This window comes from Siphateles boraxobius, unplaced genomic scaffold (assembly GCF_051911475.1).
Source record: "Siphateles boraxobius isolate OS27281-9 unplaced genomic scaffold, OSU_SipBor_1 5, whole genome shotgun sequence".
Lineage (NCBI taxonomy): Eukaryota > Metazoa > Chordata > Actinopteri > Cypriniformes > Leuciscidae > Siphateles > Siphateles boraxobius.
In genome coordinates this window covers 24,674,154-24,702,152 of record NW_027509141.1, presented here as the reverse complement: position 1 = coordinate 24,702,152, position 27,999 = coordinate 24,674,154, and the positions used below count along the sequence as shown (strand labels likewise).

At 38.6% G+C, this 27,999-nt stretch overlaps 2 protein-coding genes across 5 annotated transcripts; one reads left to right on the top strand and one right to left on the bottom strand.

Annotated features, from left to right (window-relative positions):
- The first annotated feature begins 31 nt into the window (after positions 1-31).
- On the top strand, positions 32-24,689 carry hcfc1a (host cell factor C1a). Of its 3 annotated transcripts, none has more exons than XM_077203487.1 (28): positions 32-191; positions 1,292-1,496; positions 3,490-3,638; positions 4,165-4,325; positions 4,408-4,616; positions 4,723-4,807; positions 4,908-5,014; positions 5,451-5,630; positions 5,796-6,134; positions 6,272-6,423; positions 6,514-6,708; positions 7,951-8,169; positions 8,277-8,381; positions 8,482-8,695; positions 11,956-12,098; positions 12,202-12,334; positions 12,461-12,657; positions 13,750-14,608; positions 15,028-15,155; positions 16,092-16,424; positions 16,720-16,945; positions 17,034-17,303; positions 19,024-19,127; positions 19,221-19,358; positions 19,461-19,646; positions 22,185-22,482; positions 22,575-22,638; positions 23,079-24,689. In XM_077203487.1, exons 2-28 carry the CDS (start codon positions 1,301-1,303, stop codon positions 23,116-23,118), a joined length of 5,430 nt encoding a protein of 1,809 aa, XP_077059602.1. In that variant the 5' UTR covers positions 32-191; positions 1,292-1,300; the 3' UTR covers positions 23,119-24,689. The 3 variants fall into 3 exon arrangements, with proteins under 3 accessions (XP_077059602.1, XP_077059603.1, XP_077059604.1); XM_077203488.1 differs by having other exon boundaries at positions 53-407; positions 23,079-23,771; XM_077203489.1 differs by lacking the exon at positions 32-191 and adding an exon at positions 649-949 and having other exon boundaries at positions 23,079-23,771.
- On the bottom strand, positions 24,262-27,887 carry LOC143711659 (ras-related protein Rab-7a). Of its 2 annotated transcripts, none has more exons than XM_077203490.1 (5): positions 27,724-27,887; positions 26,934-27,060; positions 26,528-26,746; positions 26,104-26,225; positions 24,262-25,734 (listed from the first exon to the last, which is right to left on the bottom strand). In XM_077203490.1, the coding sequence occupies exons 1-5, from the start codon at positions 27,774-27,776 to the stop codon at positions 25,518-25,520; spliced, it is 738 nt and encodes a 245-aa protein (XP_077059605.1). In that variant the 5' UTR covers positions 27,777-27,887; the 3' UTR covers positions 24,262-25,517. The 2 variants fall into 2 exon arrangements, with proteins under 2 accessions (XP_077059605.1, XP_077059606.1); XM_077203491.1 differs by having other exon boundaries at positions 25,496-25,734; positions 26,100-26,225.
- Between the last annotated feature and the right edge of the window lie 112 nt (positions 27,888-27,999).

The window sequence follows — 27,999 nt, the reverse complement described above, 5'->3', positions numbered from 1 at the left end:
TAGTTAAGGACGTGGTAATTCCGCCATATTTGTTGCGGGTGGCTGCAGGAGCGGCTGTACATTGTCAAGAACATGGCGGCTTCCAGGCAGGCATGAGAGTGGATACTTCTTAACAAATTTGGATTAACCTGGACTATCATCTAAAAAACAGACAGTCAAAAGATCTCCCTGGATATTGCAATACGAATCTCGTACGTATGATCGATGGCGAAGAGACTCCATTAAGCCGAAATGTGTATTTTTTGATAGCGAACATAAACTTAGCCGCCATTTTTCTTGTGGGAGCTGCTAGTGGGCTGATTTAACGACAAGATGGCTGCTTACACCGGGGCGGCATGAATTAAATAATAATTCATCCATCGAATTTTTTCGCTCGGAGGAGACTTGCTCAAACATATTTTCTCACAGTATGTATCGGGATGTATTTGAGCTTACGTATTTATTTGTGGACGTAACAACGTAACTAGATGTCTGTTTTTGTTGCGCTGCTAGTAACCGCATTCCGCTGCATGATTTCATGCACGCGCAAAAGTCTCGCTTAAATGCCCAGACCGCTTGGAAATCGCAGAACTTTGTCGATTTTCTGAATCTGCATTGCGCTGGAGTAAAATCGCGCGTTTAAAATGTATTATTGTTGCTATTTTGAGCGGCTGACAAGATGGCGACTCCCAGAGAGGCATGAAAATAGCCTTCTGCAGCAAATGAGGACTGGGTTTCGAGTAGTCTCTTGAGTTTGTATCTTTGTTTAGATTTGCAGCGTTTCACTGAATTATATTTTAGAAAACATAACTCCCGTAGTTCGTATAGAGTTTTATTTGCATTTGCTACTTAGCTGACTATATGTATTGTTACGGCGCCGCCATTTTTCAGACTGGCGGAGGCTTGTTTCAAGATGGCGACTTCCATGGGTTGATACTCTTTCTGCACCAGCGACATTTAACTGGATGATGTAATTTTATTGTTTTTCTTTGGAACTAGAACTTAGTGGTATGTGGTTTTCTGTATGTGTAATTATCGATGCTCAAGCTGCTGCACGCCGTTTTTTAGACGAGTTGACCGGCTTTTAGTCCACCTACAAGCGCCAAAATGGCGGCATTCCTGAATTAATCAAACTTCGGAATAACCCACACCTTTTAAGACTTTAATCTTAGTACAATGCATAAATGTATGCAGAACGTGTTTGTAAATATAAACCAGGGTTCTTGTGTGAAATATTTGCGTTGGCTTTAGCTTACAGAACGGATATATATTTGTGGCTAAGAGAGTCGCTGAAGTGCATTCTTTTTTCCAGTAAAAGGACATGACGTCCCCCGGTTCCATTGTGCCTGGAACCGCCGGAGCTGCACTGCAGCCGCGATGGAAGCGGGTTCTAGGGTGGTCCGGGCCGGTACCCCGACCGAGACACGGACACAGAGCAGTAGCCATCAAGGAGCTGATGGTCGTTTTTGGCGGAGGAAACGAAGGAATCGTTGACGAGTTGCACGTTTATAATACTGGTAAGTTAAGTTAAATAAAATGTTTGTATGTGCGGAAAGTTTGTATATGCATACAAGCTACGTAACGTTAATGTTTGCAAATCGCTGCTAAATGCGCTCTGTGATTTCACTATCTTTTCTATCGCGAGGCGATGAAGACGTAGCCATAGTAGTCACCTGTCTGCTTTACGGAGAAAACTAACAATTTTGCTTACATGTATGCATATGAAACATTCCGTGTGATTTGTGCAATGTTTGTGGTGGTTCAGAGCCGCATCTCGTCTGCAGGTCGACTGTTGTGTTGTGATGTGAGGGAAAAAGGCGCCAGAAAACATAAATGGACGTTGACCGCCGCCGCGTCACGCGCACGCCCCTCCTGCACGTGCACCAGTGCGACTTTTTGTTATCTTTCTCCGAGCTCTGTGGCTGTTTTAGCCCACAATGACGCTAGCAATAAAGTGGGAATTAAGTTGCAGTAGACTACCTTGCATTAGATGTCTTGGGTTTTTCCATAAATGTTATATGATATTGATAAAACGTTTAAAGTGCTTTCTATAGTAATATATTAATTGCATTTTATAAATTAACTTTAATTTATGGGTCATAGTGGGGAAAACACTTGATTTCCGGAATGCTCTTATTTACCTCAGTCTTCCTAATGAAGCCAAAAACATAATTCCTCTGCGACTTTTGCATTTCTTTGAATTGCAATTCAGTAAAATTCTCTTCTTGTCATTCAGTTCTGAAGGCACAGTCTAACTAAACTTGAGGAAAATTTCTTTACACACGCAAAGAATGAGATATGATGTTTCACTCTGTGGTGCCTTTAAAAAAACCTAAATTCAATATTTAAAATAATAATAAATACATTATATAAAACACAATGTACTCCTTTACTGCAATGTTAATGTTTTAGTTACCTGCAGCTTTAAAGTTGGCATGAAATGAAAATTCACCCAATCTATTTTTTAAATACATGTTATAGATCTTATTATTAACAATCCATTTGTGCATATGTTTCATTTTTAAAGTTTTTTGACTTTCTAATTTAATTGAAATGTCCATACATTTTTTCTTTTCAATAATCTATTTCACTCAGATGTGCCTCACAATACAGAAAAATATCTGTCGCTACTTCAGTTTCATCGTGACAAAGTTTGTGTTCTTTTAATTCAGCTTAGAGATCACAAAATGTATAGTTCTTCTATTGGTCACGTCTTCACGCAATACGAATTTGCAGGTTATTGTTCAGCTAGTCTCACATAGCCAGATCTTCGGCAGAAGGTCTGGACTCTATCACAGCTTTTCTTGACTGCCCAAGAGGACGTTTGACTGACATGTAATGCAAACCAATCACAGTTTGTTTTGTTACGCGTCATGTTTAGGGGTGTGCCATTATAATGTCGATGTCCCTACAATAACAGACCGGCGTACATCTAATAAATTATTAATTCAAGAACTTAGTGCAAGTTTACTGCAACAATACAGCCGCGAACTTCACATACTTTTGAAAATCCAGTGTTTAGTTAATCCTGGTAAGCGCTCATTGTCACAGTTGTAAATACAATGGCTTTCTTCTTCCACAAGTGTCACTTTTGGTGTCACGCACGGCATTTGTTTCCAGGCGGACCGTTAAAGAACGCGAGACGCACATCTCCCGGTCCTCTTGTAGAATTCAACCAATCAGATTGCGACTTCAAAACTCCCGATGTGTTTCCAGAAAAGTGTGCCTTATGTATCAGACGTTCAGCCAACAGTCTGTGGGCGTGACGTCTGAGGCTGAGACTACCGTTCACCAAACTTGAACCTGAACCGCCCCATTTCTCAGAATTTTGTCCTACTCTCCATTTTGTTCTTTTGATAGTTAAAAAGTGCTTTGAATTTTTGAAGTGCTTTTTATTGACATTGGCTTCACTTCCAGATAAGCTAAGTTGCAAGAGAGTTTTATTGCAAGTCGTCTACACCTTATCACTGAGACATTGACTAAACAATTAAATATTTTTTTCTTTTTCAGCAACAAACCAGTGGTTCATACCAGCTGTTCGCGGAGACATTCCTCCAGGCTGTGCGGCTTATGGTTTTGTATGTGATGGTACACGACTATTAGTGTTTGGTGGAATGGTGGAATATGGAAAGTACAGCAATGACCTTTATGAGTTACAGGTAAGGAAAAACTTCTTTAAAATCACTCTGTTATGTGACTAAAGGCTGGAATACACTACATGACTTTTGCCCAGGTTTGTAGTATGGAGGAGTTGACGCTAGTTGTGAAAGTCTGCGAAATATCTGGTCTGCTGATTTTGGGCAGTCCATTGACAGATTTCACAGAAAACCGCATAATATATGATGGGCACGAACTCTATTTTTTTCAGCTTCAGACTATGATTCCATCCAGTCGGATGATATCAAACATGTTTGATTTAATTATTTTCTAACATTGTTTTTATCTGCCATACATCTTATAGCCATGAAGGTGCATGCATCTGCGCGAGTTTGTGTTTGGAATGACTTGAAAGTCTGGTAGTGTGCAATCCTCATTTCTGTAGTGTATGATGCCCAGTTTTTCGCTGTAACTGTTTATGACGTTTTAAAATCTGCTCAGTCATGTTGTGTAGTCCAGCCTTTATTGACTGTTGTTGACTCTGTCAGTACAGATTTGAAATTATCTTGCTATGGTTACGGTTATCAGGCAAGCAGGTGGGAATGGAAAAAATTGAAACCAAAAGCCCCTAAAAATGGAGCACCACCATGTCCTCGTCTGGGCCACAGTTTTTCTCTTGTGGGCAACAAGTGCTATCTTTTTGGGGGGCTTGCCAATGACAGCGAAGACCCCAAGAACAACATTCCCAGGTACTCCTAACATTTAATAATGTGGTTTGTAAATAAATGTATTTATATTTTTATTCATAGACCCACTTATGTGTGCTTCCAGATATTTGAATGACCTTTATACCCTCGAACTGCGTCCGGGCTCCAACGTTGTGGGCTGGGATATACCGGTCACGTATGGAGTACTGCCTCCTCCAAGAGAGAGCCACACTGCTGTAATTTATACTGAAAAAACTACTAAGAAGTCCCGTCTTGTTATATATGGAGGAATGAGTGGTTGTCGTTTGGGAGATCTTTGGACATTAGATATTGGTATGAAGATTACGGCTGTTTTTGCTGTGGTGTTTGCCACAAATAGTTCATTAATTCAATCAATCAATTGGGTTAAGCAATAATTAGGCCATTCTTTGCTTTTCAGATACGCTGACCTGGAACAAGCCTGCAATAAGCGGCGCTGCTCCCCTCCCCCGTAGCCTCCACTCAGCCACCACTATTACAAACAAGTAAGTGTCAGTGTAATCTAGAATTGCTTCACCACATGCATTCCTTAAATGTACACAATGGCATTACTGACCTTTAATGCTTTATATGTTTTATTTGTAGAATGTATGTTTTCGGTGGCTGGGTTCCCCTGGTGATGGATGATGTGAAGGTGGCCACACATGAGAAGGAATGGAAGTGTACAAACACACTGGCCTGCCTGAACTTGGGTATATTGTTGCTTTAAAGTACACGTAGTGTAGTTTTTATTTAACTAAAGGCCAAACGGTTATTATACACATGGTCATTCAGAAATCATTCTAAATGCTGATTTGCTGCTTAAGAAACATTTCTTATGTTGAAAACTGTGGAAACATGAACATTTACATAAAGTTCAGAAGAACAACTTTTATTTGAATATAAATCTTTTTTTAACATAAATTTAATTTCTGTCAATGTTGATCATTTTAATTAATCTATGCTGAATAGAAGTATGAATTTCTTTAAATCATTTGAATGGTAATATATACTGGTACTTTAATGTTTGGGCATCATGACATTCCTGTGTGTGAAATGTTTGGACTATTTTACTGAGCCCTATTTTATTGATGCATTTTTTCATATTATGCTATATACTTTCAAGTTAAAAAATGAGCTTCCTTTTAGACGCCTTGTCATGGGAGACCGTTTTGATGGACACTTTGGAGGACAACATACCACGTGCACGAGCAGGACATTGCACTGTTGCCATTAACAACAGACTTTATGTCTGGAGTGGACGTGATGGGTACCGTAAAGCTTGGAACAATCAGGTGTGCTGCAAAGACCTGTGGTACCTAGAGACAGGTGAGTACAGCAGATATGCAGTAAAAAGTATTTCTGACACAGTTAAACTGCATTGTAAGAATATCCAAATGCATAAAAAGGTGCATATTGAGTGGTGTTTTTTGCATAAGCTGAGTGTATTAAATCATGCATAATTTGACATTGCTTTTTTTTTTTTTTTTGCAGAGCGACCTAATCCTCCTTCACGGGTACAGCTCGTTCGGGCCAACACAAATTCTTTAGAGGTTAGCTGGGGAGCGGTGTCTACAGCAGACATGTACCTGCTTCAGCTTCAGAAATATGATATCCCAACAGCCACTGCTGCCACATCACCAGCCCTCAATGCAGCTCCCTCCCTCCCTGGAAACTCGCCTAAGAGTCCAGCGCCCGCTGCAGCTGCTCCGTCTGCTCAGAGTCTGCCGCATAGTGGCATCACCTTCGTGCCCCAGGCTGCTTCGCCCACTGCCTCAGTTTTACCCACCACGCCTGCAAGTCCTCTGGCTGCCTCAACGGCGCGTGGCCCAGGTACAGATTTGTTCAATTGTTAATAGTTCAGCAATATTTTCACTTAATGTTTACTTAAATGTAATATTAAATTAAAGCATTTTTTTCATAGTATTTGTATTAAATGATAATTTAACAGTTTTTATTTTATATTTAAGCTATTCTGAAAGTTGCAGCGCCTCAGTCAGGGACCGGGGCATCGATTGTCACTGTGCGCCAAGCCAGCCAGGCTGGAAAATCCCCAGTCCATGTGACATCACTTCCTGCAGGTGTTCGCATGGTAGTGCCACCACAGACCACTCAAGGAACGGTATGAAGCGAATAGTAAAGGTGGAATCTTTAAAACCGTTAATACCTCATAAATTGTTTTATTCAAATGTGTACTTCAAATTTTTTTTAGGCCATCGGCAGCAGCCCTCAGATGAGTGGAATGGCAGCTTTGGCTGCAGCTGCTGCAGCCACACAGAAAATCCCTCCTTCCCCCGGAGCCACTGTTCTCAGTATGCCGGCTGGGGCTACAATTGTCAAAACCATGGGTGTGACACCTGGGTCCACCACTCACCCCACCACAGTTAAAGTCGCATCACCTGTCATGGTAATTATCTTAAGATTGTCACTGTTGCTGCATCTCAATTCGCCTATTTATGCTGTGCTCTACAAGCATGTACTGTTGTGAAGAAAACGCACATGCTTTTGAGTGTGTAGCAGAATAGTTGGCAAGGTTTGGGACATACTACTTCATCATAATTGCGTCGTCAACGGATCACAAAAGTTACAATGCTGTTGCAGATGAAAGATAATGTGGATAACATTGAATAAATATCTTTTTGTCAGCTTAGATTACTGATTATTAATCACTCAAACTTCTATCTTAAACGTCGGACTCGCACACCCATTATGTTTGTAGTTTTTTAACCTATTATTTGCATTTGTAGTTCTAATCGAATACTCGTCCAACATGCAATGAGTTGTGGGCTATGTTAGCCGTTAGGAGTGTGCATGGATCTGCACTTTGGATTCTAACCTGAAAAAGTAGATCATCTGGGTATCTATGAAAAACTCAGTTCAACAGTAGAAGACAGTCAGTTCCCTTTATAGATATATTCATATAAAACCCACCCCCAATTCAATATTTGATATTTTTTCTTCCAATAATTCGGGCATCATGAACAATGAGCTTGCTGTGCCTGGTACAGAATGTCCCAAACATGTAATGGGGAGGGTTGAGGAAAGATCAGGCAACCTACCCCGAAGAAAGCATTGCCCAGAAAAATCATGGACAGTATGGATGGCCATAGAATCATCAAGAGTCTAATATGACTGTAATGGTTAATGAGAGGGATAATGGTTTTCACAAAAATAATAAGCAGCACAACTGTTTTCAACATTGGTAATAATAAATGTTTATTGAGCAACAAATCAGCAAATTAGAATGAGGGATATTAGAGGGATTATGTGACTCTGAAGACTAACGTAATGACATCACAGGAATAAATGTATTCAAATATATTCAAATATTTAAAATATTTTACTGTATTGAGGGCTCACCCAATAAATGCAGCCTTGGTGAACAAAAGAGACTTGCCGAACCCAATTTTAGCAACCCAAAATTTTTGAAAGGTAGCATACCTTCACATTATGTTATGTTTGAGTAAAAAAAAAAAAACACTTAAAACTGCAAAGCTTTGATTGGATGAGCTGAATTCAAAACTTGCATTAGCTAGTATGTGACCACACATCAGTTGAATTCTATATTTATGTGGCAATTTGTCACGTTGCTCTTCTGCAGTCATATCGGCCAGCCCTCGTCTCATGACACAATATTTTTTTGTCGTAGGTAAGCAACCCAGCCACTCGCATGCTGAAGACCGCCGCTGCACAGGTGGGCTCTCCGACAGTTTCCAGTCCAAATACAGGTGCCCGGCCCATCATCACAGTGCACAAGTCCGGCACAGTTACCGTAGCACAGCAGGCTCAGGTTGTGACCACTATGGTGGGCGGAGTCACCAAGACCATCACTCTTGTCAAGAGTCCACTTTCCATGGGAGGAAACCTGGTACAGTATATTTTAAATTCTGGCATGGGAAAAACCTGAATGGTAAAAACATTAAATGGACATTATTTATAATTTAATTATTTCTATATATTTTTTTCTTGTTTTAGATCTCTAACTTGGGCAAGATGGTGTCAATGGTACAGACCAAACCGGTCCAGACGGCTGCTTTGACTGGACAGGCCTCCTCTAACCCTCTGGCTCAGATTTTACAAGTATGTTAAACATAAGTATAACTAGTTTTAAGTTTCTCAGACACACACATTATTTATAATTTGAAAAAATATAAATTTTAATGTCATTCTCATTCCATAGTCAAAGGGTACCCTTCCTCCCGGCACCATTCTGAAGCTGGTAACATCTGCGGATGGAAAACCAACTACCATAATTACCACCAGTCAAGCCGGTGGCACAGGAAACAAGCCCACTATCTTGGGCATCAGTGGCATGTCCCCCACTACCAACAAACCGGGAACTACCACTATCATTAAAACAATCCCAATGTCTGCTCTACAGCAGGGAGCTGCAGGTAAACCATTTTGTCAAGAAGTGTCATTTTTAGGGTTGGGTAATGAAACCCGGTCATAATGTTGCCAGTACCTATGTAACTGGACTGTATCAAAACGCAGATTTCTGTGCCTCATTTTATCACCACTTAAATGCTTCAGCTGTCGGTTGAAATATTTGCCCTCTGGTTCTCCGAAACGGACGTTAAGAAGCATCATCACCGCATGTGATCGCTAGTTTGACGAGCATGATCGTTCACCCCGGTGTGATTAGAACGTTCAGATCACGTAAACATCAACTTCTAAATTCAAAATTCGCGTGTTGGCTGGGGCTGAGCAAGAGATGAATGTGCTCAGCGCTGTCATACATCACAAATATTCAGTGTTTTCTGCCACATAAGGTTTATTTTAGGTTTCAGACATTTAAAAACACATAAGTACTAGCAAAACAATACGTTTATAGTTTGTAAAATACATACTGTTGTCTATGGAAGCGGCAATAACAATCCTTTCAATTATAAATTGTTGACGTGTTTAGATACGCATTGTGTAGGTAACTATAAAATTTACTCTATTCTTCTCATACTTCACTTACTTTCATGTATTTCGGGAGAAATGGACGAATTGACGTGTTGTAAATCCGGCAGCCACAATTCTCTGAACTGCGGTGCGTACTAACATGGTCCATGCCCATTGTGCGTTATAGATCAACTAACATGAATCATGATCATTATAAAAGTTTCTTAAATGACAAAACACATTCACTGACATGCATTTAAGAATAAAAAATATCAGCCAAGGAGTGACTGACATGTAACGCAACCAATCACAATTCGTTTTATTCATCGTATGTTTAGTGTGAATATGTAGAGTCGATGTCCCTACAATAACAGACCTGCGTACATATAATAAATTTATCATTCAAGAACGTTGTGCAAGTTTACTTCAACAATAGAGCCGCAAAATTCACATACTTTTGAAAATCCAGTTGTAAACATGACAGCGTTCTTCCACAAGGGGTTTCACGTCACGCATTTAAGGTGATGCGTTCTAAAATAATGCTCACCTTGTGCAGGACATGCAATAAGTCAGGAGAGGTGTCGTATTTGCCAGAGAAGACATAAACATGGTCCTATTTCTGCAAAAGAACTGCTGCACTTTGTAACATACCAGGAATACAGACTATTTTGCTGTTATTAGTACTGTAACTGTTTTTTAGTGTTAAATTATTGTAATTGGGTTTGGTGGCTTAGATTTTATTGTGAAGTGGTGTTTTCTATTTAGGCTACTTCTATTGATGTATTTAAGTGTACTTAAATTTTTTATAAATTGGTCAATTGTAAGAATTTTTTATTTAATTTTTTTATATAAAAAAGCCATTCTTTAATGTCATTCACCATCGTTTTGAGGCTCTTTTTTTTAAAGTCTCGATTTGGCACCAATATAAAAAAAAAAACGATACCCAACCCTAGTCATTTTTGTGTTTTGTTCTCCAGAATAAAGAGAGATTAATGATTATTAGTAGTAGGAGAGGTAGTAATGTATAATTTGTCAGTAATAATAATATTGTTGTTAACTACAGCTGTAATTATTACTGCTAGTAATAATAATACTAAATACATTTGTTTTATTTATATTTAAGTGTCATTAAATTATTATTACTGTTAACAACTAAAATATTAACACTTAGTTGCAATTATAATACATTTAGATTTATTTGTTTAATTTATATATGTAAAGAAGCGTGAAGTCCGCACTGAAAATAGATGCACCAAATGAATTTATTAATAGCACAATGTTTTGACCATCAGGTCTTCATCAGGCAATGTGCCTTATGAAGACCTGATGGTCAAAACATTGTGCTATTAATAAATTCATTTGGAGCATCTATTTTCAGTGTGTGGACTTCATGCTTTTTTTTGTTTGTTACTTTGTTGTCCTGCACCTGAGCCCATTCTGGGTGTTTGGGATGTGCACACCAGTTTTTGATTTTTAATTTATATATGTATTATTAAATGTATATAATAATAATAAAGTAAGGATGCTCCGATTGATCGGACGCCGATCATGATCGGCCGATATTGGCTAAAAATAGATTGATCGGCGAACCCCAAAAGCGCCGATCAAAAAAGCCGATCAAGTGACGTAAAGTACTCGCGCGACTTTTTCCCACCTGCATGCGTGGCGCACGGGGACACAACAGCAGAGTGGAGCTTGGCAGTGGCAACATGAGTTCTCCTTCACCGGAACGAATAGGGAGTCTCCCAACGGATTGACCTTTGCACCGCACGAGCCACAACAGAACCCGGTATCTGCGCCACTGATCGCTGCGGCAACGAGCACTTTGATCACTTGATAAAAAAAAAACATTTCAGCGCTAGATCGCCTCTTATTTAACAAATGAACAAAATGAATGCTCTGAGTTAACTGGAGATGTTTTTATTTATTTGTATTGGTACAGCGAGATGTTTCAAAAGTGGTGGTGGTATTTTATTTTTTTTGATCTGACGTAGTAGTTGGTTCCTCAACTACATCAGATTCAGATTATTTTATTTAATGCCATGTCAGCATTCAAAGCTATTTTCATGGCAAAAAATAAATTATAAAAATACAAATATCATATAAATGCAATAAAACAAAACAAGAAGTCATTTTATACAATATATATTTTTAAATGAACATATGATAAAAAATCCAAAAACTTTCAGGCATAATCTCATTAAATATGTCCTTTAATGAAGTAACTTCATAAAAGAGCATTCTGCTCAACCACATCAGACGTTCATAATAATAACAGAAAAAAACTTGCCATAGTTTTGTCCTTTTATCAGTAGCCAGTTTTGGTGTAACAAGTTGTACATTTTGTTGCCAATTAGTAAATGTAGTGGGTGTATTAAGAGGCTAGAATTTCCAAATATGCCTTAGTGTAACTTGATCCCCTCCCATTAGGTTGATCTGATATGTGTTGGTCTGCCTGACCCCTCTTTGTTTGGAATAATTTAATGTTAATAAACACATTTCTACAAATGGTGCAAACTCTGCTAGATTATAGATAAAAGATTCCCATTCCCCTGCCATTCTGTGATTGGCAGTGATCGGCAATCGCCAGATCATGATTTTGGTTATAGGTGATCGGCCCCAGAAATGCTGATCGGAGCATCTCTATAATAAAGGCAATCATTATTATTATTAATGTTCAGAACTAATAATAATAGTTAGTAATAATAGATTTATATAGTTTTTATTTTACTTGCACTTAATGAGTGCCTGTTTTCCGTTGTAGGCGTGACTAGTAGTACCGGGATGAAGAGCCCTATTACCATCTACACCACGAAGGTGATGACATCTGGAACAGGAACTCCTGGCAAATTCATTACAACAATGCCTAAGATTGGTACAGCAGCTGGCCAGCAAGGCCTAACACAGGTATTGGGGTCAGAATACCTGGTGCAAAAATGGTGGAAAGCTGATGTCTTTGGAGCACTTGAAAGTCTGTTTTCTTACCTGGGTTGGGTTTTTCTCTCCTAAGGTTGTTCTGAAGGGAGCCCCTGGTCAGCCTGGAACTATTCTTCGCACCATGCCGATGGGAGGAGTGCGTCTCATGTCTCCGGTATCTGGGGTCAAACCAACTGTAACCACCCTGGTTGTCAAGGGAACAACTGGTAAGGATATGAACTTGATAGTCAAAAGTTAATGTTCCTGAAAGACTTCATGCTTCTCTGCCAAGTGTAATTCAGCAACTGCTATTGATAGCATTTCCCTTTCGTCGTGTCTGTCCTCTTTCCAAGGTGTAACTACTCTTGGCACAGTCACGGGAACCGTTTCTACCAGCTTAGCCAGAGGAAGCCTAGCCAGTGCCAATGCCACCCTGGCAACCCCCATCACCACTCTGGGCACGATTGCCACCCTCTCCAACCAGGTCATCAATGCCACTGCTGTGTCAGCTGCTCAGACCAACCTGACCACTGTCACCTCCAACATGCAGGTTAGAACCAGATTATCTTTTCTGATTAGAATTTTATTTGTATATAATTGTTCTTTCATTACTGCAGCCATTTTGTGTCATTAAGTTATTTCTATAGACATTATTTAAGTATATTATATATAGTTAAATATTTTATAAATAATTGTACACAATGTTTACACAACTGAAAAAGTATAATTTTCCCCCCTATGAATTGATATGGCTGCAGGTTTTATTTTTAATTAAAAAATTTGTAATCTTTTTTTTTAAAGATCATTTATTTGATGTAGAAATCTACATTTTGTAAAACTATAAATGAAATTTAGTGTGTCCTTGCTGAATATAAATATAATTTCTCAAAAAAATTGACCCCAAACTGTAGTGTAATTGATATAATGTATAATAACAGAAATAATTATAACTATGTTTATGATATAAAATACTATTTAAGGCGAGACTACAGGTGAATAGGTTAATTTTATTTGTATGTTTAATTATGCAAATTAGGCATTTTCGGTAGATAGATCTGAACATATGATAAAGCCAGGTGCAATTTTTTTCATTTTTTTTTTTTTTCATTTACAGACAAGGTGAAAAAAAAATCCAGAGGGATTTCAGGATATATGCTTTCATTACCTAGGAAATCAAAATAGACTGTCCATAGCCTTAAAATAAATAGATTTTTGCCATATTTTTTTTATTAAAATGTCACATAAATCAGTCCAGGAATGATTTATTAACAAATCCCTCTGAAAATATCTTCAGAATACTGCAAAATGTATAACTGGAAAGTTTGGTGTACATAGGTGCTATTTAGGCTGAGTGGTTTGTACTGGAGAATGACAAAAAACTCATTTTGAGAAGATTTAAATAGGTGAATTTAATACATTTCTATTGGGAAAAAATGCTCAAAAACAGAATAAATGTTCAGGCCCTTAGTAATAATAATATTTCAAGCTCATGAAAACTGATTATTTAATAACATGCCATGTCTTGCCTTAAGGATAAAAAAAATGCTATATTTCAAATGAACGGTTTTACACAATATTTACATTAAATTCACTGAAAAAATAACTATCTGTAGTCACTAATTTTGTCATCCTTTCTTAATAGCCCACCCAGGTGACTCTCATAACTACACCCACTGGTGTGGAGGCTCAGCCTGGCCAAGATCTGCCCGTTTCCATTCTGGCCTCTCCCACGTCTGAGCAGCCCACCTCTACTGAGTCTGGTGCAGGCGATGCTTCTGGCACTGTTACTCTAGTGTGCTCCAACCCCCCCTGTGAGACTCATGAGACAGGCACCACCAACACGGCCACCACAGCGACGGCAAATATGGGCACTGGACCGGCTGGCACAGTACAGAGAGTGTGCTCCAACCCGCCCTGCGAAACGCATGAAACGGGTACAACAAACACTGCCACCACAGCATCTGCCAACATGGGTGGTGTTCAGAGGGTCTGCTCAAACCCACCATGCGAGACCCACGAAACCGGCACCACCAACACAGCAACCACAGCATCTTCAAGCATGGGCACTGCTCCTGCTAGCATGGTGCAGAGAGTTTGCTCAAATCCACCCTGTGAGACCCACGAGACGGGCACCACCAACACAGCAACCACAGCTTCATCAAACATGGGAGGAAACCAAACTGGAGAGGTGCAGAGAGTTTGCTCAAATCCACCTTGTGAGACCCACGAGACGGGCACCACCAACACGGCCACCACGGCTTCATCAAACATGGGAGGAAACCAAACGGGAGAGGTGCAGAGAGTTTGCTCAAATCCACCTTGTGAGACCCACGAGACGGGCACCACCAACACGGCCACCACGGCTTCATCAAACATGGGAGGAAACCAAACGGGAGAGGTGCAGAGAGTTTGCTCAAATCCACCTTGTGAGACTCACGAGACGGGCACCACCAACACGGCCACCACTGCCACCTGCAGTATGGAGACAGATGAGGAAACAGGTACTTCAGATTTCAGAAAGATTCATCTTCAGCTTTCACACAAACATTATTTACAGTACCGTTCGAAAGTTTTAGTTGGGTTTATAATGCAGTAAAACAGTAATATTGTGAAATATTCAAAATAACTGTTTTCTATATAATTAATTCCTGTGATGGCAAAACTGAATTTTCCGCATCATTACAGTCTTCAGTGTTTCATGATCCTTTAGAAATCATTCTGACATGTTGATTTGGTGATCGAGAATTTTTTTGTTTACTATTATCAAAGTAAAAAAGAAAAGTTGTGCTGTGGTTACAATTGTTGTGGTTAAATTAAATTTGCCATGGGAAAACTGAACTAGTTTCCTTTTTCTTGTTTATTCCCATTTTTGATTCTGTCTTTTAAAGGTTTATGGTAATGATTTCTTTTGTGTGTTTAGCCCAGCAGAGTGGTGAAGCATCAGAATCTGCCACCAGCACAGAGGGTCTGCCATCCACTGTTGCGCCCCAGAGCAGAGCCATTACCACAGTCACACAGGCCACGCCTCCACCCGGACCATCTGTTCCAGTGAGTGGAGATACAAACTCTGTTCCTATGTTTGATGTTAAATTATTAATCCAATGCAATCGGCATGCCTTAAGTCAAAATCCCACCCATTTTTGTGAGTCCTTAAAGTTCAGTTTGATCAAATTTAAGGTAATAGAAAGTCTTAAATATCTTAAATGGTCACATAAAAGTCATTTTAAGGGTTCTTAAATTTGGGATCTAAAAAACAGGAATCATGATATTCCTTAAAAAGATGATTGAACATGCAGAAAAGGTATTTAATTAAAAGTCAAAACGTGGCACTGTTGCACATTCTACAGACTCTGTGGTTTCAGAGCAGTTTGCAGTCAATGAATAACACATATTAATGCCAAGCGATTACTTATGATCTACTGTTGCTGAATTGTGATAGTTTACTTTATGGTTTTTATATTGTAATATGTTGAAGATGGTTGTAAGATACCTTATATCAAATCTCTGTCATCTTTTTAAATGAGCAGCTGGTAGTAGTCAAGCAAGGACATTTCAAAATAAGCGTCCCGGTGTATTTTGGGTTTGTTAATGATCTTCTGTATTCATAATTCTTTTTTCTGGTTATTTTTTATTTTACTAGTATCGACACAAGACTAATTAAAAGAATCAGAGATATCGTTTTGGTAATGGGTGTGAATTGTAGTAATGCATATGAAACAGGAAAATTTTACTTAAAAGTTCAATTAAATCTAAGTCTTAGATTGCATTTAATTTGAAAAACTCTGCAGATACCCTAACTTAAACTCATTCAGTATCATATTAGCATCCAGATTACAGAAGTTGTAGGGTGAGACTTTTGGGAACTGATGCATACAATTGAAACCAACCTAAATGTTAGATTGAAGGTGGTCGGAGAGGATGGTTGAGAAAAAAACAGGGATTCCTAACATCACCAATTTTTCTTTCTCTGTCCATCTCCTGCAGTCTATTTCTTCCATCACAGAGTCATCTTCAGAGGCAGGAGTTGAGCCGGTTGTTATGGAGAGCTCGGAGGCAGAGTCCTTGCAGACAGAAGGCCAGGCTGAAGCCGAGGCAGTTGCTATGCAGGCAGGGTTCCAGGCAGAAGCGGGGGCAGTAGCTATGCCCAGTGACTTCCAGGCGGAGGCAGCAGCCTTGCCAAGTGACTTCCAGGGAGAAGCCATGGCGGTAGCGATGCAGGCAGAGAGCCAGGAAGAGGCAGGGGCAGTGCCCATGGAGGATGACACTTCTGGCATGGCAGAGGGAGAAACTGCTCAGGAGCAGCTACCAACAGCAGAGGTATAGACATTTGCATTCTGGCTTTTCAATTTCCAGTTATTATTGCAAATTAAGACTAATGCATACTACTTTTAATAATTCATCTTCTAAAATGAGTAAGGACAAATGATCTAATATCTAAAGAAAATAGATACATTTTAATATATAAAAGTATACATATATAAATTTTAAAAAAACACATATATATATTAACTTTTATTCAGCATGGACACATTAAAAGTGACATTTAAGACATTTATAATGTTACAAAAAGATTTCTATTACCATGTCAATAAATGCTGTTCTTTTCTTGTAGATGGAGGGTGTAGAGGCGGCATCAGCATCACAGGCCGAGGCACTGGCCTTGCCACCAGAGCTGATGTCGGACGTACAACCCACAACGCTGATGGTGACTGGTCTGACCCCAGAGGAGCTGGCTGTTACGGCAGCCGCAGAGGCAGCAGCTCAGGCTGCAGCGACAGAGGAGGCCCAGGCCCTCGCCATCCAGGCTGTACTACAAGCAGCACAGCAGGCTGTCATGAGTGAGTCACCATCCTTTATCCACAAAATCCCAACCTAAAAATCAGTCTAAAACTCACAGTAAGCATCTTCTTCCTCATTCCCCCTCAGGCTCTGGTGACGGAGATGCCGGAGAAGATCAGCAGACCCACACCATCCCCATCGTTCTGACCCAGCAGGAACTGGCGGCTTTGGTTCATCAGCAACAGCAGCTTCAGGCAGCCCAGCAACTAGCCGCTGCCCAGGCCGCACTTCCCACAGAAGGCCTGGCTCCAGCTGACAGCCTAAATGATCCCTCCTCAGAAAGCAATGGACACAACGAGATAGCCGCCGCTGTCACAAGTGCAGTAGTCGGACTGCTGCCTCGCACCACATCAGAGAGTATGTGTGATGTTTCAATTTACTCTTCAATAGTATTGACTATGTTAGTTGTTTTGAACCATTATAGTTGAAATATCCTGTAAATTAAAAAGGTAACACTTTACAATAAGGTCCCTTAAGTTAATGTAAACTAACATTAACCACCAATGATTAACTTTTGTTACTGTATATATTAGTCTTTGTTAAAGTTAGTTAATAAAATACTGTTGGTTGTTTGTTTATATTTCGTTCATTAAATATTGACAGATACATTTTCTTGTAATAGTAAATTACGAAATTAACATTTAAGCAGGGTTTCCACAGATCCTTAAATTAAATCGTAAATTAGATTTGTAAAATTTAACTAATGGTTTTGAATGAATCAATTTTATGATTTAATGAACACTTGCTTCTTTCCCAAATTAATCAGCTGTTTGAACAAATCGGTTGAATTAATGACTCCCTCAACTCACTTAAGAAAGTACCTAGCCGCCACCTACTGGCGGTTTTAGTTTCACATTTAAAGTACTCTTTAAAGGGTAACTAAATCCCTGGTCAGAGCCTGACTCCACCCACTGGCAATATTTGAAAAATGCTGGAAAAGTGGGCAGAGCCCAGCGGAGGGGGGCATGCACCTGAGACGCATGTGTCTGTATGGAACTTGCCTATGTCACCAACAACCCCTTAGTCACGAACCACCCCAAACATCCAATAGGAAAATTCAACTGCAGTAGCCACCGTTCAACCTGAAGAGGGCAGCACTCAGACATTTTTACACCATATATTGTAGAATTAAAACACTTTATACACAAATGTCAAAAAATGTACTTGAATCATTGAACAGTACTAATAAAGCCCCATTCTTACAGATCATTAACTAAAAAAAGTTGGTTTAGGGTTTAGGTACCCTTTAATTAGAACGTTAAAATTAGAAAATCAGTTCATATTTAAAAAAACAATCTCATAGCTTTATTTATGCAATTTTAAATGCGGTGTAAATATATTAATGCCAGTTCCGATGCCACTTCCGTGTCACCTCTGCACTGCAAAGATGGATTTTGATTTAATTTGACTGGTGACAGTGGTATTGTGTTATTATTCTATGTGTTATTAATTTCAATGTTACAATTTGACATAAAAGGTAATGCTTACAAATGGCCATATATAGGAGCCCCTGGAAATCAATTTAAGGTGGCAAATATTACCCCTTAATAAAAAATGTTAATTTTTTTTTCACTGCTGTGAACTGACCACTGCATAGCATATGAAAAATATGAATATCTTCATGAGTCAGCTGTCAACAACAGGCCTCAACCAGCCATGTCACCAAGCACAAAAACACAATCAGTAAAATATGATCTAATTATCAACAAAACTTTGAAAATATCAACACATATATATTCCAATATTCCACACCCCGGTGCACGGTATGAATTTTGATTTCTTTGGGTCTTAAAAAGGTCTTAAAAGCCTTAAATTTGACTTTAAAAAGTGTGCAGAAACCCTGATTAAGATCTATAAGTGCTTTTAGAAGTATTTCATTGTTGGTTTATGTAATCTAATGCAGTTAAATAATGTTTAATAAATGGAAGATTATTGTGAAGTCTTTTCCATTAATACATTTTAAAGTCTGAATGTAATGTTTATATCTGTAAGCTTGGTTTTATTTCAGTTAAATGTCAGGATGGTACATCATATTTGTCCACATGTTCCATTTTTATTCTGTTTATTCCCTTTGTAGCCTTGGCTCCATCCAGCACATTAGCACCTGTTGTAGTTGCCAGCCCAGCTAAGATGCAGGCAGCTGCAGCTCTCACTGAAGTGGCCAATGGCATTCAGGCTGGGGTAAGTTAAATAATGGGTAAAGGGTCACGATAATATTCATTGATCTATGAAAGAGTAGTTTTTTTTAATCCTGTTTTCTGTTTCTCCCCATAGAGACAAAATCCTCCCACTGTTACAGTCAAACCTCAAGTGAAGAAAGAAAACCAGTGGTTTGATGTTGGCATTGTCAAAGTGACCAATATGGTTGTAACACATTTCTACATGCCTGCAGATGACTCCACTTATGTTGAGGTAAGCCATAATGAGATTTTACTTCATACAATATTGTTAGATGCCGTGACATTGCTTATTTCAAAATGTAATTATACTGACAGAACTTGTTTTATGTTGCAGGATGATTCAGGTACAATCCCTGACTACAGCCAGATGAAGAAGGTGGAGCTTCAGCCCGGGACTGCCTACAAGTTCCGTGTGGCGGGTATAAACACTTGTGGCCGTGGAGCCTTTTCTGAAATATCTGCTTTCAAGACTTGTTTACCAGGGTTCCCGGGGGCACCATGTGCCATAAAGATCAGCAAGGTACACCTCAAATCTTAATTTGCACTTGATTACCTCTTCTTACATATGGTGTTATAATCAATAGAGCACCATAAAATGAGTTATGTTTTTTAAATAGGAATTGCACAATCATTTTGTTTTTCAAAGATTCATTTTGACTCATTTTTTATTGATTTTCTTTTAAAGAAAAGTTTAAAGGAATAGGATGCTTGACATGATTACTTGGTTCACACAATTTTAAATTTAGAATTATCGATACACCAAACTATGATTTTAAAGGGATAGTTCACCTCAAAATGAAAATTGTTATCACCCTTAAGTTGTTCTAAATCTGCTGAACAGATTGGGGGGTGTGTGTGTTATGATTTAACCATAAGGACTATGGGCAGTAGGTGATACTTCCTCGTCCTCATGGAGAGCGCAGTTCGTACCGTTTTTTCCTTCACACAAGCGCTTGCTCTCCCGTGGTGTCTGTCGTTGCTATGCAACCATGATCAGAGGCGCACTTGGAAAAAAACGAGCGCGACGCGTCGCTTCTATTATGAGCGCGCTGCTGCGCGGATGCTGCATTTGAAATAACAAATGCACAGCCTCTTATGGCAACGTGACATTAGGCTAATCTAAAATATTTCCATATGTGGCTCTTTCCTCCTTTCTTGTCAACAAGTAGATTCAGAAGCCACCGCATGCTGCACCGCCATGTCTCAGTGTTTTTAGGTGTGTAACTGAATGAAGTTAATAGTGGTGCAACGGATCATCATTGATCCGTGATCTGTTCGGATCAATATCTTAGGTTCGGCACAAAAGTGATCCGCGGATTGATTTATGAAAAAAAAAAAAGTTGTGCGCATGCGGCATGTTCAGTCCACACACAGCGTGGTCATGGCGAGCGGAGGAATAGAGGAGCTTGAACGCCCCGCGTCATTTAAATCCCCTGTATGGGAGCATTTTGGCTTCCCTGTCAAATATAATGATGAAGGAAAGAGGTTAGTGGATAAAACCGTGTGTAGGCACTGTGGCAGCATGGCCACGCATTTGAAGCGACATCGCCCCGATTTTTCACTGACAGGAATGAAAACATTCGCGCAGCACTACCAGGCTCTCGCTCGTCCCTCTCTCTCTCTTGCGTGCGCGTTCTCTCTCCCTCATATGAGGCGCAGTCTAGGGCTTAAAAAAATCAAACTTCATTCACGCACACATAAAACACTTGCATACACATATAAGTAGTCAAACATACATGTATACTGCTGAATGCTCAAACAAATGCATATGAATTGCACAAAGACACACCTTAAGTCGCTCTCGCACATAACGTTACACGCAAACTCTACACACACGAGATGCGCGCACAAACTCTCCACGCACATACTCATATGAGACACGCGCGCACACACACAAAGTCCACGCACCTACTCATATGAGACGCGAGCACACACACACACACACACAAACTTGCGCACAAACTCAATGAGACGCGAGTACACACAAACTCCGCGCACACACTCATATGAGACGCATGCTCACACAGTAGCCTACATGATGCATATGATTCTCAGTGTGAACACATTGGTAAAGTGCATTTTTTGTTAACAGAGAATGAGAGTCCATTGCTTTTGTTTTTGGTTGTTTTGTTCTTATATTTAAAATGTTTTCAGTGTTAAATAGTCTTTAGAAATAAAAGTTTATTGATCTTTGAAAAGGTGTACCTGCATTATTATGCCATTATCATTATTTTAGATGAAAATGGTCTCAGAACGACAATATTATCGTTTATCATCAATATTATAGTTTAGTGCAATAATTTCTTGGACAATTTATCGTCCAGCAAAATGTGTTATCGTGACAGGCCTAGCTATCATTTGTGTTTATAGGTGCAGACATGAGGCCTTTTTTTTTTTGCTGATCCGAAAAATGATCCGATCCGTGACTCTGATCCGAGAAACGATCCGAACCCTGAGTTTTTTGATCCGTTGCACCCCTAGAAGTTAATGTCGTGATATTACTGATCATGGAAAGATTTTGCAGGGACGCTGAAAATCCAGCGGCTTCTGAATACATTGTAGGGGGAAAAAAAAATATATATATACGCACATATAGTATGTAAGCAAAATTATGATGGTTGCGATTAATCGATTTGACGGCACGAATAATGATTCAAAACATTTTTTTTTAAATAACTTAAACGATATATTTTAAAGTGTAATTTAATCCTGTGATTGCAAAGCTGAATTTTAAGCATCATTACTCCAGTCTTCAGTGTCCCATGATCCTTCAGAAATCATTCTAATATGCTGATTTGCGAAAACCATGATTCCCACAGCCCCCGACGAAATCTGAAATAGAAGTCTTTTGTAACAGTATAAATGTTTTTGACTGTCAGTTTTTTTCTATTGAATGCATCCTTAATTAGAAAAAGTATTATTTCTTCATACTGTATATTAAAAAATATTCTTGTTCACAATCAATGCAGATCAGTAGCATCTGTAATTGATGCAACAAAAAAATTTAACCATTACATTCATATAAATGTGTACTCTCTTCACTTGTTTCTCTCCTCAGAGTCCAGACGGTGCCCATCTTACATGGGAGCCTCCATCAATGACATCAGGGAAGATCACAGAATACTCCGTGTATTTGGCCATCCAGAGCAGCCAGACCACTGAGGCGAAACCCTCGGCCCCGGCCCAGCTTGCCTTCATGCGCGTGTACTGTGGGCCAAACCCCTCCTGCCTGGTTCAGTCCTCCAGCCTGTCCAACGCCCACATAGACTATACCACCAAACCCGCTATCATCTTCCGCATCGCAGCTCGCAACGAGAAAGGTTACGGCCCGGCTACACAAGTGCGATGGCTGCAAGGTACAGGTTTTCTTTGGTGAGAAAAGATTTTTGTTTCAGCCAGTGACGAGGTGGATTTTACAATTGTTTTTTTTTCTCATTTCACTTTGTAGAGTCTAACAAAGATGGCCTTTCTGCAAAGCCTGCCCCAAAAAGAGCAGTTTCTTCACCAGATACGTAAGTATCTGTCCATGTCTCCAGTATCATAAAAGTGTATTTGATGAAACATAAGTTAAACAGTATTATTTTGAAGTATTATTACAATATTTAAAAAATGTAACATTTTTCTGTGATGGTAAAGCTGAATTTCCAGCAGCCATTACTCCAGTCTTCAGTGTCACATGATCCTTTAGAAATCATTCTAATATTCTGATTTAGTGATCATGAAACATTTCTTATCAATGTTGTTATGAATGAAACCGCAGTAATTTTTAAGGATTCATTGATGATTGTTATTTTCAAAAGAACATTTTTTGTAACTTTATAGTCACTTTATATCAGGTTTAATGCATCCCTGCTAAATAAAATTAAGTTCTTTAAAAAAAGTCATATTTACCTTAAATTTCAGAACAGTGGTTTGAATATATATATTAAAATATATGTACGTTTAATTGCAGGAAAGGGATTGGTCAGAAGAAAGCAAGAATGGACCAATAAGCCCCTCTCTCCATTTGTCCTCCAAGACCTGGAAGACTTACACTACTCAAAGCTCTCCACCATCTGGGTTCAACACATCTTCAACTGTAACCATCTATTAGAACAGCAAAAAATCAACAAGGAACTAATTTCTAGGGAATGCCTTTTTTTCTTGTTAGTAGTTTGAATGGAGAAAAGCACATTGCATATTTTTGAGTATTTTTCAACATAGTTGGAGTGGGAGGGAAAAAACTAATTTGCATTTTCCATTGTAGTCTTCCTTTCTCCCCCATTTCTTTCAATACATGTATCTTGCTTTAGTGAATTCAAACACCAGTTTTAAGATATTCGTTAATGTTCGTTCTGTCAGTTGGGCTCAAATGAAGTTACTGTCTTTTATGTGATGGACTTCAGGGTGAAGTTTTAGTTCACGTTAAATATGTGGACACGGCGGGAGGATTTTCTGAATGGAGATGAGTCATTTTCATGTGAGGGGAACAGAAATGGGGAAAACAAACCAAGCACTTGTCCTCAGACAAGAGGGGATTTTTTTCACTCAAATGGCTAAGTGAAATAAGATCTGCATACGGATTCGTTCTGGACTCAAGCCTTCTGGTGAAGTCTGTGCACTTTTGCATTAACCAGAAATAGAGGCAGAACTGCAGATAAAGAAATGGCCATGGAAGTACATTACCGGCAGGACAGAGACTTTGCTAAAACTGAGATTTGCCATACAAAAAAAAAAAAAAAAAAAGAGACCGTACCCCCCCCCCCCCCCCCCGCAAAACTTCCCAAAAATTAGTGCGCGACGATGGAGAAGATCTTTTGTGTAGTTTATTTTTGTATTTTTAAAGCTTCTCTCCTGTGTGTATGTCTGTGTGCTTTTTTTTTTTTTTTTTTTTTTTTTACTCAAGTTTTATTTTTTTGTTTTTGTTTTAAAAATTGTTGGCCATCCACCTTTGGTTTAAGGATTTGTGCGATAGAGGGCTGTGCTGTTGTCAAGACACATTGTATTTGTGCTCAAGCCGTGTGGTGATGTGCTACAACTGAAAAGGATGTAAACAAATGTAAACATCTGAAGGGCTTTTACTTTGTTTACTGAGTTTTTCTACGCTTGTTTCCACTCTGTGTTTGTGTATGCCAAACCTTGAGATGTAAAAAATCTTGTTTTGTTTTTTTTATTCCTCACCAAACCGCCATTATTAGTAAACTCCCAGCTTTTTCCCTTTCTCTGGCTTGTCCTCTTAACTTTTTCACAATGTAACTGTAGAATTTTCTCTGCCCTAGATTGTGAAGGAAATTGTCCATGTGAAGATGAATTTCTACTTTTTTTTCCCTTTTGATTATCTGAGAGGTATGCAAACTAAATGTTCAGTGTATACCTGTATGTCTCCATGTGGGTGAGAATGGCCGTTCTCATTCTTGGTAAAAGCCAAGTTCGGATTTGACTGTAATATAGTTCATTCATACCGCAAGAAGTGAAGATGATATTCTAGCCTTTTATATATTTACCTGTACAACGTTTTTACATGTTGGTCATCTCCTGATTGCCTTTTTTGTCTTGACTTATAAAAGAAACCGAAATATATAAACTGTCTCCCTGATTAATTATTAGCAATTTCTTTTAGTTTCATGCAGCACATCCTGGGAATTCATTTCAATCCCCAGTGTCTTCCAGAATTGTGAATTTGAGTAGCTATATTTGATGAAACGCCCTTCGGATAGCTGAATAGATAAGGCGGTTAACTCGTTTGCATTTAACATGGAGATATTTCTTCTGAAATAAAGGAATGATATCCCAGCATAGTATTCATATGAAGTAGTTCAAGAGCTTTTATTTTTCATACAAAAGTGTTTCACACCTGCATCAAAAACAGGTTTTTTGATAAATCTTTTAAATCTTATCCATTTCATTGTTATTCATTTTAGTAAATTTTACATTGACCAAAATCGTAATTTTAGTACATTAAAACGGCATTTTAGTTGACTAGAATTTTTTTTGTTTGACAAATACATTTTATATATTTAAATGTTGAACAAACATCAAACATTTTTTAAAAAGTGATGTTTTTGTATTACATTTTGTAAAAAATTAAATAAAATGTTTTGCTTTAGTTATCCATGTTTTAATGTGGTGAAAAGAGCCAGAATGCAATTACTTATTGATCAGCTGGAAAAAGAAAAGCTCCTAAAGTGATTCCAACAACATTGTTCTTTGTTGTTATTTTTATTGTTATAGCTGTGGTGTGGACTTCACCATTCTCACACTATTAGAACGATTATTAAAAATGTACAGTAATCATAATGGATATCGTGCTTGTGAACGGGCCTTAAGGTCGGCATGAAACTGAAGTTGCAATGGTCTTTTTTTTTACTTTGTGTCGTGTATCCCGGGTGAATATATATCCGTACATCAAGCTTCATGAACGGCAAAAAAATTTAATGATGTACACGGAAAAATGATTTATAATAAATAATGCAATATTCCATAAAAAATAACTGATTTCATGTTGTCTTATAACAGTAGCACAAGAGATTGTCCTTGCTTCAACAATAGCATTTTTTATTTGGCTTCTTATCCTGTTGTTTCTGTATAATCTGGATGTCTTCCCCATTCTCCACATGGTGACTTTTGAGCTGTAGAGAGTGTGGCACAAACAACTGTAACCTAATGCTGCTGCTTTTTTCTTCAAGCTGAGTATTAAATATTCAGTTAGGACTGGCTAGTGTCTCTGATCAAAAACTAAATTCAATGGCCTGGTTTCACAGACAGGGCTTAGATTAAGCCAGGATTAGGCCTTAGTTCAGTTAGGACATTTAAACGTGCCTTAAGACAAAACAATGGCACTTTTTAAGATCTGTCAGTGCAAGTTGCGTTCAGTTAAAACTGCTCAAACATGCATTTTTGTCTGGGACTGGTTTATGCCTTGTCTGTAAAACCGGGGGAATATTTGTTAAAATATAATAATTTAGTCTTGGTTATACAAAATGATTGAACTCACATACTGCAGGGCAGCTCGTGCTGCACTGTGAAAGGTCGTGTCCACGCCAATGTTTTCCTTGGCACTACATTCAAAATATTCAGCTCCGATTTCACTGCACCACTGCTGGGCTTTGTTTGGGGACACCTGTCAATCAAATCCTGCAATCAGTTATTAGTAAATTAAAACATTATTGCCTGGTTTTACAGACAAAGCTTTAACCTAGTCCCAAACTAAATTGTATGTTTGAGATTTCTAAACTGAAAGAAACTTGCCCTGAGATATCTTAAAATATGTCAGTGTCACTGTTTTGTCTCAAGGTGCAAACAATGTTTTTTTCTAAGGCACAATGACCTGTTTTAACTAAAGCCTAATCCTGGTTTAATAAAAACCCTGTCTGTGAAACTAGGCCTAGATCCATAGCTCATAATGCAATAGAGTTGGCTAACCTCACGATGATCCAAGTCAATTTTATTGCCGAGCACTATGAAAGGGAAGGCAGTGGGGTCAGAAGGACATGCCTGCACCAGGAACTCTTTCTTCCAGATGTCTAGTGCATCGAAGGAGACGGACGAGGTAACATCAAACACTAGGAGGCAGCAGTGAGCTCCACGATACAGTGCGGTACCCAGGGAATGAAACCTCTCTGTACCTGCAGTGTCCCAGATCTGGTGCAAAAAACAGCTGAGTATTGCATGACATAGTTTGTAGAACCCTGTTCAATCAGTTGAGATGTAACCTGTGATATTGTAATGAAAGCTATCTGTGGATCCTGTGTATGACATGAAGCGAAGGATTTTCTTATATCTTTTCAATCTTGTGGGTTTAGCATAAATTAATGTAAATGTATCTCACCTGAAGAATCACTGATCTTTTATCAATAGTGACTTCTTTAGCAAGGAAATCTACCCCAATTGTGGCACGATACAATTTAGTAAAGCGATGGTCAACAAACCGGGTCATAAATGAAGATTTTCCCACTCTGTTCAGACAAAAAGAAATAGGGACAACTAACTGACCAGAAAATTAACTGTTTTATTATACCATTACAATGCATATAGTGCATTGACCTTGAGTTACAGAACCAGCTGCCTCAGTAAATGACAAATCTTTTAGAAACACAAGCAGCTGTTGAGGTTTTTCATGTTTAGAGAGTCACTTCTTTTAGTTACTTTCTGTAGCCTACTTCCTTGTTTTTTGTGTAACAGTATATAGGCATTTGTTTTTGGGTCGCACATACACTGGTATTCAAAAGTTGGAATCACTAAAACATCTTGAAATGCATTTTTTAAAACTTACTATTGTAAATTAATAACAGATTTTTCCGTATATTTTTAAAACATTATATGCAGTCATTACTCATGTCTTAGAAAACTTTATTTAATCTTAAAAAATATAAATCAAATGTATTTACAATATTGATTTATCAATATAATGCAACCTTGGTGAATAAAAGTATCACATTCCTTTAGAAACAAAACCGTCATAATGATACCAAACCTTTGATGGTAGAATTAATCTCTTTGTTCTTGCTAAATTTTCTGGACTATATAATAGGATGCTGGAAAGCTGTTATTCATTTGTGTGCTTTACATGCATGCTTTACTACTAGATACCATCATTACTTTCTAAGACAGACACTCACCCAGAGTTTCCGATAAGAATCACTTTCAAGTGTGGTGTGCTCCACTCAGTCATGATAAAAATAACCAAAGCCGTCTTCAATGAAAGGAGGTCATGAAGGAACTCATCTCAGTCAACACTTCTCCTTGTTGTATTTCAGACTGTAGTGTGTGTCCTGTTCATATCACTGATCCATAAGAAAACATGGCAAAATAGGTAATGGTTAACCAACTTTGCAGTGTAAGGTAAACAAACGCCTTGCTAAACTAAACAGGTGTTGTGTAGGCTAACAAAAATG

Bases quoted from the DNA above. Each gene is read 5' to 3' on its own strand.
- hcfc1a (XM_077203487.1), top strand. From the start codon at position 1,301: ATGACGTCCCCCGGTTCCATTGTGCCTGGAACCGCCGGAGCTGCACTG. The intron at 4,326-4,407 runs GTACTCCTAACA...GTGTGCTTCCAG, and splicing joins CCCAAGAACAACATTCCCAG to ATATTTGAATGACCTTTATA. The intron at 19,359-19,460 runs GTAAGCCATAAT...TTTATGTTGCAG, and splicing joins ATGACTCCACTTATGTTGAG to GATGATTCAGGTACAATCCC.
- LOC143711659 (XM_077203490.1), bottom strand. From the start codon at position 27,776: ATGACTGAGTGGAGCACACCACACTTGAAAGTGATTCTTATCGGAAAC. The intron at 27,061-27,723 runs GTGAGTGTCTGT...TTGTCTGAACAG, and splicing joins ATTCTTATCGGAAACTCTGG to AGTGGGAAAATCTTCATTTA. The intron at 26,747-26,933 runs GTGAGATACATT...TTTTTGCACCAG, and splicing joins AAAGATCAGTGATTCTTCAG to ATCTGGGACACTGCAGGTAC.